Source organism: Panulirus ornatus, chromosome 6 (genome assembly GCF_036320965.1).
Source record: "Panulirus ornatus isolate Po-2019 chromosome 6, ASM3632096v1, whole genome shotgun sequence".
Lineage (NCBI taxonomy): Eukaryota > Metazoa > Arthropoda > Malacostraca > Decapoda > Palinuridae > Panulirus > Panulirus ornatus.
In genome coordinates, this window is record NC_092229.1 from 19,514,058 (window position 1) to 19,533,429 (window position 19,372).

The following is a 19,372-nucleotide window of genomic DNA, read 5'->3' on the forward strand; positions in this document are numbered from 1 at the left end:
TCACCAAGCTGCTTTCCAAGACTCTCTGACTTTGCATACCGCCCTGTCCTAAACACCCTACATCTGCCACCCCTATCAACAAACACATTCAAGAATCCTTTGAAAAACTCACTCCAACTCCTCTTCACATTATCATGACCTATTACAACTTCTCCTTTAGCCCATTTAACTGAATCTCCCATTTGTTCTCTTGTTTTTCTTACACTAATGACCTTACATTACTTAGTTACTTAAAAAGCACTAAGGACTAATAGAAAAGGTCCAGAAGAAATCAAAAAAGGTGGTAATGGAATAACGAGAGTTGAGTTCCAGGGAATACCTAAAAGCATTAACTTTGTCCACTATTTAGAAGATAAAAGAGTGAAGGGTTACCTGATCATGTGGACAGTAAACAGTTCCTTTAGAGATGCTGGGAGAGAACAACCAGTAAACATAACATATTCAAGAAAAGAAAAATGAAAAAGTACTTTATAATGTCAGTGGTGAATCAATGGAATGATATGAATGAAGACATGGTAAATGCAGACATCATATATAAATTTATGAGTGGTATGATGGATAATATTCAAGAGATGGGGCCCCAAAAGTGTAAAATTCTCACCTGTACAATACAAATACATAATTACACACACACACACACACACACTTTGGAGTTGACATTATCCATAACCTGTTGCTTGAGTCTCACCTTAAGAGGATAGTTGAAAGACCAATCTGCAAGCAAATACCACAACTGCATTCATGCTCAAGGAAAAGGAAACATTCAGGAAGCTATTAACATCCTACATAAGGCCAAAACTAAAATATGCCTCAAGTTTGGTTATTACACCTAAATCAGTACAAAAAGCTAATACAGAAGGTCCAAAGAAAAGCAACAAAGATGGTATAGTACTGGAATTTTGAGAGCTGAATTACATGGAAAGGCTAGAGGCCTTACATTTGCCCACCTTGGAAGAAATGAGTTAGGGATGACAATCACACCCTTTAAGTCTGGCAACATCCTTCACAGTGGTCAGACATGTCTGTGTGTGCTTCACAGAACAATTTGCTGGACTGGATCTAATATCCCTTTTGTTGGATTTTTCTGTATTCTATCACTGCTTCTTTTCAAATAGAACTTTTTGGAGTGTTCTGAAGTGTTCAGCTAGTTATATATTACACTGTAGTGCTACAAAATGCTATAAACTGCAAGGTAACAGAAAGAAAAAAATACTCCTACACATGCTTGGATAATGGTGTGCAGATTTTGGGGAGCATGGAACTCTCATAAAACATTAGTAACATACAAGGAAATGTCTTTTCTTTGACCTTTTATTTTTACTAAGAATCATTTTCATTAAAACATAATTTGTTTACTGTTTCAGTATGCTCTCAGGTAAACAGTCTTCTATGTGCAGTGGGAAGTTTTGTATTCAGATTTTAAAATAATCTTGGGATACCTTTGATTCGCAGGTTTTTGAGTGGACAGATGGACCCTTGAGGAAAAGCTGGCTGCAGCTATTGATAAAATAACTGTTCTAACACAAAGGGTACATCATTGAATCCAGGGAATGAGCCATCAACATCAAACAGCAGCCCTGTGAATGCTGAGACACCCCAAAAGAATCCTTCTTTCACTAGGGAAAGTTGACCCTTCAAAGAAGTGCGCCAAGGTGTGAAAAACCATACACATTTACCTTTAATACCAATAATTTCAAAAAATCAGTTTTGGGCTTTGGGTGATGATGATGATGAACACAAAGTAAGGCTCACTGACAACTCTATGAGCCAGGGATACCTAAAGGAATTCTGCCACCAGAAACACTTCATGCCATAAACATTTTTGTTTTCCAGTTCCCAAGGTAGGTGATGATGCTGATGCTGTTGACGAAGTTTGCTCACTAATGATAATACACTTGTTATTTGCCATGTAAGTACTAACAATGTACTGCAGGAGAGACTGGAAAAGCTCTTGAGGAAATATCACTGGCATTCAGTCTAAATAATAGATTACTCAACTTCTGCCTTCACATAGGAGTTGAGTACCTAAACTTGTGGCAGTATTTCTACATGCAATCTGATATGTTTATGAAGGATGGACTACACCTAAATGCTGTGGAAGCTGTAGATTTTGGTAGGCTCCTTGGTGAGTGTACGTCTTTTTTTTTTTTTTAGAGAGAGAGAGAGAGAGAGAGAGAGAGAGAGAGAGAGAGAGAGAGAGAGAGAGAGAGAGAGAGAGAGAGAGAGAGAGGGAGAGAGGGGGAGAGAGAGAGAGAGAGAGAGAGAGAGAGAGAGAGAGAGAGAGAGAGAGAGAGAGAGAGAGAGAGTCCATGTGGAGCAGACCCTTACCCCTCCATAAGTACCTTTTGCATACAGGTCTCAGTTTCGTCTAAAGTATTTTCTTTTAACACCCCCAGCATAAAGAGTAAAGTCTCAGAGTTAGTGACAACGGCTTTTGAAGTATATTATGATATGACTGCCATTTCTAAATCTTGGTGAGACATCAGCAATAGAGATTTCCTCGCTGAATACTCAATTCCAGGGTACACTCTACTTAATATGGATAGGGAAAACAAAGGCGGCGGTGGTATCCTGCTCCTTGTTAAAGCTCATTTAAATTCCATGCTAAAAATCTCTTGTTGTCGTTACAAATGTCGACTTCAATTTTGTATAAATTAAAGATAAACTACATAAGAAAATAACAGTAGGACTAGTTTATAGGCTTCCCACACAGACACCAGAGGCACACAAAAGATTTCATGATCAGTTAGCAGAAATCTGTAATGAACAAGATGGTATCATACTAAGAAATTTTAACATACCACTATGTACATGGGGAGAATCCTTTTCCAGCAGCTCTGGATGTGGACTCAACCTAAATCTGTTTGGTGCCCTAACCCAATTGGTTCAGAAACACAGTTGTGACAAGAATGCATCAGATATAGTTCAAACTACAAATCAGGATCTCGTTAATAATACTGAAGTTTGGTGCAAGCGATCACTGACAAATTACTTTTGAGATCACTCTCAAAATTGCATGTAATGCTGGACAATTCGACAGTTGCAAACAAATACCTGATTTTAACCATGTAAGTTTTAATGATCTTTGTAATGCTCTTGTCAGGCAAACCTGGGATGGTATGGTAAATGAAAATGACAAACAGAGCTTAGGAAAGTTTTGGAAAAATTTCAAAACAGCAGAGGGTACTCATGTGCCAATGAGTAGCAGATGCTCTATTTCTAAAACAAAACCAAGTTGGTGGAACAGTGAAGTAAATGAAAAAAGTGCCTGTTGGCTAAGAAAGTAGCACATAAGAAATTCTGAGAATCTAATAAACCAATATGGGATAGTAAGTTATGTAAATTTGCAAAGAGAAGGTAAAAGAGTTATACAACAGAATAAACATCAGTACGAAGTGTATACTGCAAAGGAAACACTAAGGAGCTTTACAGTTATGTTAGAAGCAAGGGAGTCATTACCCAGTCAATAGGTCCAATAATTACAGAAAATGGTAACTTGGTTCAAGATAAAGCCATGGCAAAAATATCATATGACTTTTTTGCATTTGTATTTGTGACAGAAGACTACACCCATGTCCAAATACAGTTTCTGTGATAAGAGAGGGGTGCGTTTTGCAACAAACTGACATAAAAGCTAAAGAAATACATTAAGCAATAAACAAAGAAAATAAATATAATAGCAAGCCCTGACAAGTCTAATCCAAGAACAATGAATAAGGCAAAACATGAGATAGCCAAGTCCTTAAATGTCCTTTTCAATTATTCACTTGCTATGAGAAAAGTTTCAGATCAATGAAGTTTGCCAGTGTAACACCAATACTAATAAAAAGTAAAAAATCACAGCTTGGAACTTACTGGCTGCTTTATGTATGTAGCTGGAAAACTTAAGGAAATCATTGTTTGAGATAGAACTGTCAACCATTTAGAGGACCATCACTTAATAAACTAATCTCAGCATGGTTTTCAATGACACTGCTCACATCTGACAACTATGCTTGATTTCTTTTATGAAATAATCGATGGTTAAGACAAAAGTACAACAGCTGATGTTATGTACCTAGATTTTCAAAGACATTTAGATAAGCTTCACATCACAGGTTACTAGCAAAATCAAATCACATGGCAATGATGGGGTTGTACTTCAGAGGATAGGAAATTGGTTGACTGCCATGAACAAAGAAATGTGATAAATGGTAAAGCCTCAGAATGGTTAAACATAACAAGTGGAATGCCACAAGGCAACCTTAGAACTGGTTCTCTTTCTCATAAATATTAAGTGATATTGTTAATAAGCTGCTCTGCAAGATATCAAAATTCACTAATACTACAAAGCTGGGTAATAAATCTACAAATGAACTTGAAAGTCTACAACTTTAAAGTGACATAGACAAACTGATGAACAAGGCTCATAAGTGGCAAATACATTTTAATATCTATAAGTACAAAGTTTCACTTATCAACAGTAAATACGAAAAGACAAGCTACACTATAAATTCTGTTAAAAGTTTTACAAATCAGTAGTAAAAACAAAAAGGCAAGCTATATTACAAATTCTGCTGAATTGCAAAATGTAAATGAGTAAAAAACGTGGGTGTAATTACCTCTGGTGTCCAAAAACCAAGTAAACTGTGTACAGAAGCAGTGAAAAGAGCGAACAAAATACTTGGATTCATATGCAGAGCCTTCAAATTCAAGTCCAGGGAAATCATCCTTACTTTACAGTTCATTAGTTCGTCCACATCTTAAATACTGAGTTCAATTTTGGTCACCCTACTTTAAAAAAACAGACAGAATGGAGAAAGTACAGCGTCGAGCTAGCAAGACGATTCCCGAATTGAGAAACAAATCATATGAGATCAGATCAAACAACTTGAACCTATTAAGCTTAGAAAAGCAAAGGTAAAGAGGTAATCTAATACAATCATTCAAAATCATCAAAGGCTTTAATAATCTTGTTCTATCAGGTTACTTAAGACTTGATTCATCAGATTTTACTTGTAGTAATGGATACAAACTCATAGGCAAACATGTTACCTCTAATGAGGCAAGGTACTTTTTCTTCAACAGGAATGTTAACATATGGAGCAATTTGCTATTTGGAGAAGGCGAAAGCAGTACTATAGATATGTTTAAGAACATTAATCTATTCATTATACTTTGTCGCTGTCTCCCGCGTTAGCGAGGTAGAGCAAGGAAACAGACGAAAGAATGGCCTAACCCACCCACATACACATGTATATACATACACGTCCACACACGCACATATACACACCTATAAATCTCCATACATGTCCACACACGCACATATACACACCTATACATCTCAACGTATACATATATATACACACAAGACATATACATATATACACATGTACATAATTCATAGTCTGCCCTTATTCATTCCCATCGCCACCTCGCCACACATGAAATGACAACCCCCTCCCCCGCATGTGTGCGAGGTAGCGCTAGGAAATGACAACAAAGGCCACATTCATTCACACTCAGTCTCTAGCTGTCATGTATAATGCACTGAAACCACAGCTCCCTTTCCACATCCAGGCCTCACAAAACTTTCAATGGTTTACCCCAGACGCTTCACATGCCCTGGTTCAATCCACTGACAGCACATCGACCCTGGTATACCACATCGTTCCAATTCACTCTATTCCTTGCACGCCTTTCACGCTCCTGCATGTTCAGGCCCTGATCGTTCAAAATCTTTTTCACTCCATCTTTCCACCTCCAATTTGGTCTCCCACTTCTCCTCGTTCCCTCCACCTCTGACACATATATCCTCTTGGTCAATCTTTCCTCACTCATTCTCTCCATGTGACCAAACCATTTCAAAACACCCTCTTCTGCTCTCTCAACCACATTCTTTTTATTACCACACATCTCACTTACCCTTTAATTACTTAATCAAACCACCTCACACCACATATTGTCCTCAAACATCTCATTTCCAGCACATCCACCCTCCTCCGCACAACTCTATCTACAGCCCACAGCTCGCAACCATACAACATTGTTGGAACCACTATTCCTTCAAACATACCTATTTTTGCTTTCAAAGATAATGTTCTCGACTTCCACACATCCTTCAATGCTCCCAGAACTTTCGCCCCCTCCCTCACCCTATGACTCACTTCCGCTTCCATGGTTCCATCCGCTGCCAAATCCGCTCCCAGATATCTAAAACACTTCACTTCCTCCAGTTTTTCTCCATTCAAACTTACCTCCCAATTGACTTGTCCCTCAATCCTACTGTACCTAATAACCTTGCTCTTATTCACATTTACTCTCAGCTTTCTTCTTTCACACACTTTACCAAACTCAGTCACCAGCTTCTGCAGTTTCTCACCCGAATCAGCCATCAGCGCTGTATCATCAGCAAACAACAACTGACTCACTTCCCAAGCTCTCTCATCCACAACAGACTGCATACTTGCCCCTCTTTCCAAAACTCTTACATCAAGAATACACTTACAAATACTTCACTTCAAGTCCACGACTTTCATTATTTGTGAAACCATAGTCTTTAAAACAAAAACAACACTATAGTCACAATCACAATTTGCAGTTTATTCTCTTGAATTATCTGTATGCCATCAAACTTTTCCCACACTAATCTGTGAGTTTCTAATATCTTCCACTATCAAAAACAGCCTCGAAAGGACCCAATAGCCTGTTGCAGTTTAAATTCTTTTGTATTTCTTTGCAAGTTATTAAATTAGACTGCTGATGGAGACAGTGAACAGTTCTTCAACAGATGTTGGGATTGATAAATCAATTCATCAAAGGCCATTGCATGAAATTAAACAAATAACTTGTTGTAAAAGATATGAATAAGTAGTTTTATAGTGCAGTACAAGAGTGAAGGATGGATAGAACAAAATAAATGAATGTAAATGCACACAGAATACAAAAATATAAAAGTTGTATGATATTAGAGAAACTTCATGAGATGGGGCCCAATGAGTGAGAAACTCCCTATACTTAAGTAAAAAAAAAAAAAAAAAAAAGTAACTGCACTCTCACACAGTAATCACATAATGTTCAAGTTTGCCTGTTTGGTAAAGGAGGGTGTTAAAGGAGCAAAGATGGGACATAGCATAAAGAAGAGATATATTTGTAGAAATTACACAAACTTCAACAATTTCCATAACATAAATTAGGAAATGATGTTTATGAACAAGGGCATTGTGGTGAAAGTTTGTGAAATCTTAAATGAAAGAGTAGGAATGCAGGTACCTACAGCCTTAAATACACAGGAAATGTTAAGAAACAAAGAAGAATGGTTTAATGAGATATATCAAAATACAAAGGAGCTTTGAGATAAGCACTGGCAAAGATACAGATGGCACTCCTGCCAGCTAGAATTTTGCAAGGCAGCAGAATAATGGAGTATTGTGAATGAGGAAGAAGAAAATCTAAAACTTTACTAATTCATCAGGAATAAATTGTCAGCTAAACAGCAGCTAATAAGGCTAAGGGATCTTCAGAGAAGAATTGTAGATGATGTAAGGATATGTGAGAAAATGAATTACAAGTTAAAAACCGTTTTCACATTGGCAGACACTACAGTAACAACACCAGACAGAATGGGGAGGAGGCTTTAGAAAGCAACAAGATAACTAGAAAAGGCATTGACAGAATTCTAAAAAATCTGGACCCATACAAGGCTTATGGTACTGATGAAATTTCATCATATGTAATGAAGATGTGTGCTGAAACACAAGACAAACCTCTTGACCTCCAGTTCAAGTTCAAGATGTTATTTAAGAAAGACAAAGTGACACACGGGTGGAATAAGGCAAACATACCTAGCTATAAGAAAGGAAGCTGGGAAGAGGCACTGAATACAGACTAGTCTCCTTGATGAGTGTGACCTGTAAGGTTATTGAAAAGATAATCAGAAAGCAAATGGATAACTTTATAATAGGAAGATATTACTTATGTGAGAGACAGAAAGGTTTTAGGAAATGTAGGTCAAGTGTAATGAACCTCCAAGATATTGTGGGTACTGCAATTCACTGTGTTGACAAATGAGTGTCGGTTTTCAGTCTGTCTTTCAGTGATTAGGTTAGTGATGGTGTCATTAAAAGTCTGGATTTGTGGCCTGACTTCAGATAATGATGAACGGTTTGTTTTGTTTAAGCTGGTGTTTTTGCTTTATGAGGGGTGTAACCTATAGGGAGAGCTTTAGGTTGTATTTCTTTCTATGACCTTATTTTATGTACTTTTTATGGTATGGTTGGAAATGCTGATAAAGAGTAAAACTGCATGATCTAGGGTTAGGAAATCACCTACGTTGAAGATTTGGAGTTTTGCTACCAAGTGTACTGTATGAGAGCTGGCCAGTCCTCTTCCCTACAGTTAGTGTTAAGTTTTTTGGTGGTTGTGTAGATTGAATGCAGCACTGAAAATTGGAGTCACAGTATCTACTACAGCAATATATAGCTAATACACTTCAATGATAAAAGATTTTTCAAGGTGCCTATTTCAAGATCCTTTTCACAGATTTTCTCCATTTAAGAGTGCTTTAACCCCAAGTTAATTTCAGTTCTTGGATATAACAAAACATGCCAAGGTGACACTGTTCATTGTATATGGGATGCCTAGATAAGGTGACTATTGATAAATTACAGAAATATATGGAAACTGTGCTGGAATAATGTGTACACATAGGCCATGTACAGATGAGTTATGTTGAAGTACTATATGCCAGTGTCAGCATTAATTTGGTATGCAATCAAAACCATCTACAAACTCATATATATTACCTTTTCCATGAAGAAAAACTCCACCTAAAGTATATTACCAATAATAAGTCATGTGACATGAGTCAAAACAGCACTATCTTCAGCATTTTTCTATTACACATCTTGATATCAATAAAAACTGAACCAACAGCAGCACTCAATACCACCTTCTTGCTTACCTCCATCTTGGCATTGGTCCACCGGGGTACCTCTACCACCATGTTAAAAATCTTGTTCCCTTCATTAGCAAACAGTGGAATATCATGGAATGGAGAGATAGGCCCATCTTCATTCCCTGCATCAAATAATACATATAATTAGAAACAGGCGAATGTACGACTTTGGTCCTATCAAAGGCAAAGCACTATGTTAGAAATGAAATTGGAAAATACTCTAAAAACAATGTAGCAGTACATAATAAGTACTGTGATCACATGAAAATAAACACATACAAGCTTTTTCTCCACAGGCCACTCTTCTAATAACTGAAGTATTTTTGTTGACAAACAGAAAGATCCTTCATTTAAAATAATCAGGCTGCAGGTACCTCTGATGCAGCACTGCATCAGCCAAACTCCAATCACCTTTCATACACCAGCATTCCACACTAGTACCAACTGGAACAAACTATACAGACTGTCCTTTGAATACTCCACATTCCCCATCCAAAAACTACAGGAAAGCAGACTGTCCAGCCTTTACCCAGCACATGGAATCAGAGCTCCAAAAATCATGCACTTTCACACTACATTAACATCATGAACCGTACCAGCAAAAAGCACATACCACAGGGAATAAAGAGAAATATAACCTGAACTTCTTCCCAAAAGATGCAGACCTCTTAAAAGGAAGGAACCAACTCAAGAGAAAATTACATGCAAACAATAAAAATCCATATTTTAATCAACGTTATCACTAAACTGACCACTGAAGAGCAAACTATAAAACAATACTCCCTCTTGGATACATTGAGCCACATGACGCACAAAAACCAACTAGTGCACATTAAAGAAGTACCACACTAACCGAGCTCCTAAGTCACTCCTGACCCAATCAAATGACATCCTTTCTCTCAAGGAGTTCATACATTAATGAGGCACTACTCATATTAGCCACAAACCAATCACATCCCTAAGTCATGAAAAACCTCTAAAATTAGTACCCTTCACTCCTACAATGCAATTAAAGCCTTAATCCTATACACAGATAATGACATGAGCCAGGAAACAATAAACTTAAGCATCGAGCCTACAGTTAGTCCACCTCAAGCAGTTCCCAACTATCGTATAACTTCTTAAACGTCTGCGTTGTCTGCATTAACCACATCTTCACAAATTTTCTTGCTATCACAACACATTCGTACACTATAAGCACCTCATATAATTCTCAACAAGTTTCTTGTTTAGTTTCATGTTATATCCTCTTAATTGTGCAATCGCCACTTCACTCGAAGAACTGTTCACTGTCTTCCTCTTCTCAACACATCTCTTAAAAACTGGTGTTAAAAGGTCATCCTTCACTTTACCTTCTTCCAAGACGGGCAAATTTAAGGCCATTTTTTCTATAACTCTGCTCTTAAAAGTCTGGTACTATCTTTCTTACTCTCCTCTAGACTTCTCTGTTAGCGTTTTGTGTTATTTCAGGAGTGACCAACACTGAAAAGTATATTCTAGTTTTGTACTGTATACTTCAAATTCTTTTAATCTTTGATTATAGCTATGCGTTCCATTCTGTTACCCTTGCTTTAATTTAAAGTGCTTTACTTTTCTCAAACCTGCTAATTTCAGCTTGCTTGCTTAGAGACCATACAAGAGCCTCTTGTATATTCATTGAACATTTTCATCTCTTGCAGTAAACGTTCTTATTATCATGCCCCTTACTGCCTAGTTTGTTAGTACAGTCCTTTTGATATGTTCCTTAACTCAATGGATGCGCTATACGGCTGCGGTGCAATGGTCGACTCTAATATACCGTGGTAAGAAAAAAAAAAAAGTTTCCCTTACAGTTAGTTATCTTACAATTTCTCTGAACTGTGCAGCGAAAATCAGAACATGGTAAGTTCTTCCATTCTTTTAGTGACAGGTCTTAACAGACCGTGCAAAGCATAATACGTGAAAGTCTAAGATTTATCCACTATTTGCATTTAAACGGTAAATCTTACCTTATGAATGACTGCTAGTTTAGGTAATAAACAGACTTCTGTAACAATTTCCTGTAATAAGTAACTCCACTAGGGTATGACAAAAAGACCCTTTGTAACCTTTGAACTGCTTAAACGCCTTCGGTAAACAGAATGACAAATACTCAGAAAGTTAGCTGCACACGTCAAAATGCAGGCAAAATTTATACTTTACACTTCAATCCTCTACACTTTAACCAAAAATTAGGAAAGATATGATCATCCTATCACTGAAAAAATATAACTTGCAATATGATTAGGCGTCCCTTTAACTCAGAAACTTCCATTTAAAAGTTTTCTCCGTGAGTTGAAAGTCCTGACAACAAAAGAGACTAAGCAAGAATTAATGGTGGCTTTAGACTCATAAGTATTTTTTTTTCATCAATAGCATTATTAATAAAGGCACCTCAGTTTTTTTTGCTGTGTCGTTCATGAGTTTCAAACGCTTGCTAAAGAAGGTCCCTCTTATGTCACTGTACTATACCCTCCGTATGCTCTATACTTGCTTCCACCTACCCCTAGACATATAAACTTTACCCATAAAATCATTGAAAGACTGTCTATGTATCTCTTGAAAAGTAAGTTTCATACGAGAGAGAGAGAGAGAGAGAGAGAGAGAGAGAGAGAGAGAGAGAGAGAGAGAGAGAGAGAGAGAGAGAGAGAGAGAGAATCCGTTGCACCAAAAAATTGTCATTATATCCAAAATACATTATTACACTGGCCTAACCTTCATTTCCCACTTTTCGGGCTTAATTGTGAAAATAATGTTATTGTAGATATTATACATAATCATTCTACAATAAGAACTGGGCGAGGTACCAAGCCCTGTGGCTTGAAATGCAACTTTTTTTTCACGTTGGAAGTTCGTCACGGACAAAAGTCCACTTCAAGGCTGGGTCTTAACTGAAATATGCAAAGGTCAATGGGGTGGGGGGGGTGGGGGAGGGGGAAGGGAAAGTATTTACGAATTTTAAAGGAAGTGAAAACCTTGTCTAATAATGTGTGCCAGGTCATAGGTATATGGAAAGGCAGGAGAGGGTCGAGAACTCCAAAGCTTCTAGGTAACGTTTCTGAAACAGTCATCACAACAGCCCACCCTTGAACAGCCAACAACCACAGTTATCATGTGACATCAGCTTGCCGAGTATTGCATGGTCTAGCTAGTGTTGAGGGCACACAAGCATCCAGCTCTCAGGAGTATAAACCAAAGTAATACCTATAGAAGAGGGAGAGTGAACCAATACTGCGGCGATGGGCAAGTGGATCAAGTTTTGAAGTTAACCCAGTAGAATTTATGCAAGTCGGATCGCTTTTGACTCAACTCTGTCAAAGAAAGGACGCAGAGCTAGACCCACCCCAGATGTGAGAGCAGTACTCCATTCAAGGACGGATTAATCATTTGTTTAAACGGAGCAACTGTTAGGAAGAAAAGAAATTGCGACATCTAAACAGGATTCCCAGCTTCTTAGAGGCAGACTTAGCTTTTTCCGTGATGTGGGGTTCAAAAGATAGAGTGGATGTTACAGTATTAACCAAGCAAGTTCATCTAGTCAAGAGGTGGATTTAGAGAACCGTCAAAGGAGATGGGGAAGTTGCGAGGAATTTTCGATATAGAGATGGGCAGAAACTGAAACGGCTAAGTATTCAATAGTTAAACGTGGCGTTATGTTTGGTGACAATGGAACGCCGATTCTCCCTAATTATGCACATCCTTTTTTCATCCCTATCGGAGACAATGTTCACACAAAAGGACATGTAATTACAGATATACACATTTCTCAAAATTCATACAAAAGTAAATTTCATCTTTCAATCTCGTCTTAAGCCTCAAAATCGACTGTCGATATACATGTCTACAATTTTTCCACTGATCATTATATGAAATATGTTGCTAACACTCTAGCAATCAGGCTGCTGTTACAATACGCATAAATTATACGATATATTTTCAATATCAAAATCCATGATAAAAAAAAAAAAAGGGGTGGGGGGAACGTCAGGTATGACTAATTTTACGTCAAAGTGACAAACAAACGTTATCTTCAGCTTCTCAATTCTGTTTTTTTTTTTTTTTTTACAATATGGACATATCTGCATCCTCTGAATATGCTGTATAATTTTGTCCCAAGATACATGGCCGTTAAAGATCTTAAGTGTAGACGAGGTAGATATTATATCAAGTATTCAAGTACGCAGAAAAAAAACGGATTTAGTCATAGAGTTCCGCGGCATCTTGATTATCAAGTGTGTGCTTCTGATACGTATGACCTGCACTATTGATACTCGAAGTGTAACAGCAAAGTGCTGATGATTAACCCTCCCAGTTCTGAGGTGAAGCTCATTGGACTATTATTTACAGTGTGTCTATGATTAAATTTGCCGTGCGTGAGTCAGGTGTAATGCGTATCACAACGAATAAAGCCACTTGTTTCACAATACTGTTCTCTACCGCCATGCACATTGCACACCTGACAATCTTACGTCTATCTGGCATAGTTTTTTTTTGCCATGTACTATTCAATCTTTCAAAGATTTCGCCTTGCGCCCCTTGCAGTTTTTATCTTCTTTGTCGGTCTCGAATATTTTCTTTGTCGTAAATTCCCGTCATGGAAAGAAAATAAAAAAGAGAAACATTATCTGAAAGATATGAAGAAAATGGAAAGCCTACCTATAAGATAAGGGCAGGTTCCAGCTGTGAGGGAAGACGTGAGAAGGTAAAGAGTTCCAAAGCTGGTTGGTATTGGGAAAGGAACATACATCACAACGGCTGACGAGGCCCTTCAGTTGCAAAAACCCACGTTAATCATGTGACAAAGTGGCTTGCATATTACTGTGTGGTTTAGCTAATGGTGTGGGCGCATGATCAACCAATTTTCAGAAGCAAAAACCACAGTCACGACTGCGGAAGAAGGAAAGTGAAGCAACACGCCAGAGTTAGGGTAATGGGAGGTCATGTTTGAGACCAGACTGTGAATGCTAATCAGTCGGACCGCTTTACACTTTACTGTGTTAAGTATGTAAGTACAGCTACAACCTCCCCAGATGCGACAGCATTACTCAACACAAGGACGAATCAATACTAGGCTTAATAGGGACATTTGTTCTGAAGAGAATTTACCGCATTTTAAAAGAACTGTCAGCTCTTAAAGAGGCAGCCTAAACTGTTTGTGTAATGAAGTGGTTCAGAGATAACTTGGATGCAACGATGACACCAAGTAGTATATTCACTATGTTACGTAAGTTGTGGAATCACTTAAGTCATCAAAGATGGGAAAGTTGAGGGGATTGAAGATGTGGGAAGAAACTGGGCTTCTGGGTATTAAACTGGACCAGGTTCCCGCCGACTGACGAACACGGACATCCTCTGCAAATCCTGAGTTTACAGAGGCACTTGTGACCATACGAGATGCAGATCGAGCAAGATAAGATGGGGCGGATTTGATAGAAATCAAAGAATGCAGTGCCACCACTTCAGCATTCTGTTACCTACTGAAAAAAATGACAAATAGCAGGATGAAAGTGAGAAACAAAACAATACAGCCTACCAATGCTCACAAGAAAGAGCGACAGGTTGATCCACAAACAGTTATTAAGGCAGACCAAGCAGACAGGATCCGAGTGAGAGAGAGGAGAGCCATAAATGGGGAGCTAAGGAATCTGACCCCTTTTCATTAAAAACAATCACACGACATTCCTGTCGATCTAATCACTGTGTTCCTCCCAAACCGGAAAGTTTTTCATCACAGCAATTTTCTTTAATTTCATATGTTTGCTGCTAAAACGAAGGTACCGTGAATCTCTCTCTTCTTCATTCTAAACTGTAATCTGAAGAGCCCCTATCAATGGCTTGAGGCCAAGTTACTCTTAATGTGTCTATGTCCACAGGAGAGGTAAGCCTTAGCCTTGCTGGAATACCTACCGTGTACCAGAACAAGTGGAGGGGGAACACCACTACCACCATTACATACGACAACCTAAACTTTAGTATTTGGGAATGACGAAAATATTTGCACATGACCTTAATATAAATGACAAGGAAAGGCTGGGGTGAGAATATGAAGGATACAATGGGAGTAAGTGGGATGGGATGTCAGTGAGATGGGATGGGAGTAGGATTGGGTGGAAGTAAGCAGGATAACGTGGGAGGAAGAAGAATTGGGTGTGAGGGAGCACGTACGGTAATATATGAGGTAGGTGAGCGTGTTGATGCCGCCTCGCTCGATGATGGTAACGTTGAGGCCAGTGTCCTGGCTGGTGGAGGCTGGCCACACCACTACCGCTGGTATTTGGACCTTGGAAAACCAATCAGAATCAGTGACCTCCCTTGTATCTTCCTCGGAGCTGCCCTTAAATTTGCCACAAGAGGGGCATGGTTTGTTGGTCGGTTGTCTGTGTACTGCAATGCTCTCCTCACTATGCCCCTCGCTGTCATGCACAATGTTTACCCCTGAGCCATGAACTTCGTCAGAGTCTGCGACAGGAGGACCCTTGACAGGGTTGGGATAGCTGTGTTTGTGCGGCATAAAGACCTTAGTGTTAATGCGGGCCTTGATGCCACTACCCTGCTGGGAAGGGACACCCCTTGAGGGCCACCAGGGGACAACCACGCCGTCGTCCTCCCTCAACGACGTTATGTTGTTCGTGAACAGACACTGACCACCCGGACATATCATACACACTGTTAACGCTACAGCAAAAAATGCCCACATCTTATTAGAAGCGCTCTGAGGCTCACAACTTATAAACATAGTTATAAATAAATATATAAATATAGTTAAATATAGGATTATTAGCGTTGACACTGTAACTCAAAGGTCAAGCATGAGTTTTTAATCTTCCGCAGATCTGTCACGAGTCCGAGGATGTTGGGCCTTAAGTAATACAGGCATGAGAGCAGCTCGAGTGTAGAGGACCTGGCCTGACGCTGCCACACCGAGTGATGGTGGGTAGTCCGTGGTGGGGAGTAGACCCTGGAGGTGGGTAATCAGTCCGTAGTGGGGCCTACTTGTCCGTGGTGTGGTGTGGTGTGGAGCGCAGCCAGCACACGGTCACCAGTTCCAGTTAAGTGTGGTGGTATGTGTGCTCCCTCGGCCACGGAGAGAGAGAGAGAGAGGCTGCAACTCGTGGCCACCTGAGCCAGACTGAGGATCCTCCCGGCTTTTCTCTCCTATATACACACACACACACACCGCTCCACCTCACTAACTCTCACTACATCCTCCACCTCTACGCCCTCCAACCACACACCACGAACAGGCTGCTCCAGGTGGTGTACTGGCTCGGTCTGAAGTGGTCATACTGCCTGTGGTCGTACATGTGGTAGCCGGGTCATGCTGGTTGTGGTAGTACATGAGATTGTGGTTATGATGATGCTGGTTATGGTCGTACATGAGATTGTGGTTATGGTGATGCTGGTTGTGGCCGTACATGAGATTGTGGTTATGATGATGCTGGTTGTGGTAGTTCATGAGATTGTGGTTATGGTGATGCTGGCTGTGGCCGTATATGAGATTGTGGTTATAATGATGCTGGTTGTGGTCGTACATGAGATTGTGGTTATGATGATGCTGGTTGTGGTCGTACATGAGATTGTGGTTATGATGGTGCTGGTTGTGGCCGTACATGAGATTGTGGTTATGATGATGCTGGTTGTGGCCGTACATGAGATTGTGGTTATGATGGTGCTGGTTGTGGCCGTACATGAGATTGTGGTTATGATGGTGCTGGTTGTGGCCGTACATGAGATTGTGGTTATGATGATGCTGGTTGTGGCCGTACATGAGATTGTAGTTATGGTGATGCTGGTTATGGCCGTACATGAGATTGTGGTTATGATGGTGCTGGTTGTGGCCGTACATGAGATTGTAGTTATGGTGATGCTGGTTATGGCCGTACATGAGATTGTGGTTATGATGATGCTGGTTGTGGTCGTACATGAGATTGTGGTTATGATGATGCTGGTTGTGGCCGTACATGAGATTGTGGTTATGGTGATGCTGGTTGTGGTCGTACATGAGATTGTGGTTATGATGGTGCTGGTTGTGGGCGTACATGAGATTGTGGTTATGATGATGCTGGTTGTGGCCGTACATGAGATTGTGGTTATGATGATGCTGGTTGTGGCCGTACATGAGATTGTGGTTATAATGATGCTGGTTGTGGTCGTACATGAGATTGTGGTTATGATGATGCTGGTTGTGGCCGTACATGAGATTGTGGTTATGATGATGCTGGTTGTGGCCGTACATGAGATTGTGGTTATGATGATGCTGGTTGTGGCCGTACATGAGATTGTGGTTATAATGATGCTGGTTGTGGCCGTACATGAGATTGTGGTTATGATGATGCTGGTTGTGGCCGTACATGAGATTGTGGTTATAATGATGCTGGTTGTGGCCGTACATGAGATTGTGGTTATAATGATGCTGGTTATGGCCGTACATGAGATTGTGGTTATGATGATGCTGGTTGTGGCCGTACATGAGATTGTAGTTATGGTGATGCTGGTTGTGGCCGTACATGAGATTGTGGTTATGATGATGCTGGTTATGGCCGGACACGAGATTGTGGTTATGGGAAGCTGGTGGCCACCACAGCCGAGGATTCTATCCTTATTCAGCAAGTTTTTTCGTTAACTCTAAAAAAGGTGAGAGAGAAAAAGGGACCCTAAGTGTATCAACGGGGCCCACCTTTTCAAAAGGGAACCCTGGCGAGAATGTTGGCCCAGGGGCCCCTACTGGTATATAAAGGCGTAGGATGCACCCACACACGTCAAAATGTTTCTATGATAAAACAATGTGTACACGTCTCAGTCAGCTAAACTTGGCAACACGGGTAAGCCACCTGCTATTATATAGCACGGCGCACCGACATTTTAAACCTGCCCGAGGGTAAATCGGCGGACCCAGAGGAGGGTTTCCCAGGCCAAGCCAGGTGTCCCGCCTCACAGTGTCCTGCCGGTGGCATGGTCATCGAGGTTTCCAGTTGCAGGAATGGAACACCTGCAAGCAAGCTGGTTAGGGTTGACCAATAAAGAATATCCTAAAACGAAACTAAAGGAAAAGAACGAAAGGGAGGTTTTCCCAGACTGCTGCTCCCCCTCCTATAAAATACCCAGAACAGAAACAAAACGAAAGAGAAGTTTTCCCAGAATCTGCTTCTTCCCCTGACATCAAATACGAAAGCTGACGCTCATCATCATCATCATCATCATCATATTATATATATGTAACCAAATCATCGTGTTACACCTACCGCTACTTCACCATCATCGGTTGTTACACGAAAGCAAGCCTGGAAGGTGTTGTAATATAGCTGTAATAACAACACAATCGTAAGAATACAGCAAATTTCATAAACAGCGCAGCTGTCATGATGCAACAAACAAAAGAAGCAAGTAATCTGGAAATAGCGAATCATAAAAAAAAGAAAAGAAAATCGCTTGCAAAAGTCAATGTCAAATAATGAAAAGATTCAACCCGCGCAGAACTGATTCGATTTCCGCTACATGTTCCTCCTGAAAAAAAAGAAAAAAAAACTGCAAGAAGTCGGCAGGTTTGAGCGACAGCCTAATGATTCCTCATTAACATATAGGATGACCGTTTGTGGCAATTGTATAGCTAACTCTCTGGTGTATAGCCACGGCAGCTCGCGTCACCTCGGTACATGGGTACAGTCAGTACACATACCACCACACACGTCAGGTACTGGATGAAAAAATATCCTCATTTCTCAGCTGTACATGTACTATTGACGTTATCATGTACTAAATTTCCCCCGTGAGCATAAGCATCAAGACTCAGAGTGATGGTATAATAACTGCACATACGTTCCCAGGTTTTACGAGAGGCGGGCGGGTCACTGCTTTGACCTGAAATAACGCAAAAATCTCGTGAACCCACCCAGGCGTGGACACCACCACCACCTCCTCCAGCAGAGCAGCGACTTACTCCCTCACCACTACCCTCCAACCTTACTCCCTCACCACTACCACTAACCTCCAACCTTACTCCCTCACCACTACCACTAACCTCCAACCTTACTCCCTCACCACTACCACTAACCTCCAACGTTACTCCCTCACCACTACCACTAACCTCCAACCTTACTCCATTACCACTATCACTAACCTCCAAACTTACTCCCTCACCACTACCACTAACTTCCAACCTTACTCCCTCACCACTACTACTAACCTCCAAACTTACTCCCTCACCACTAAATTCCAACCTTCACCTGTTACCTGATTATATTTCGAGGTGTAAAAAATATATATATATATTGCTTCTCCTCAGACATCTGTACTAAAACCAGACGAGCAGCTTAGCGTCCGGTGGCTGGCTGTCCAAGAGGTAACAGCTGCTTGGTCAGAGGCTGTTTATCATAGCCGCCACAATACACAAGTCTAACAAGCCTCATCATCATCATTATC

General features: G+C 40.2%; 1 protein-coding gene across 4 annotated transcripts in view; it reads right to left on the reverse strand.

Moving 5' to 3' along the window:
* The window catches only part of Nurf-38 (Inorganic pyrophosphatase Nurf-38), a 149,869-nt gene that overhangs the window by 42,206 nt on the left and 88,291 nt on the right, over window positions 1-19,372 (reverse strand). For 3 of the 4 annotated variants that reach the window (XM_071662696.1, XM_071662697.1, XM_071662698.1), the window contains one exon: window positions 8,942-9,057. In XM_071662696.1, the coding sequence (XP_071518797.1) occupies window positions 8,942-9,057 (116 nt within the window). Of the gene's footprint in view, window positions 1-8,941; window positions 9,058-15,118; window positions 16,068-19,372 lie in introns of those variants that run through there. The other variant, XM_071662695.1, reaches the window with a different exon arrangement.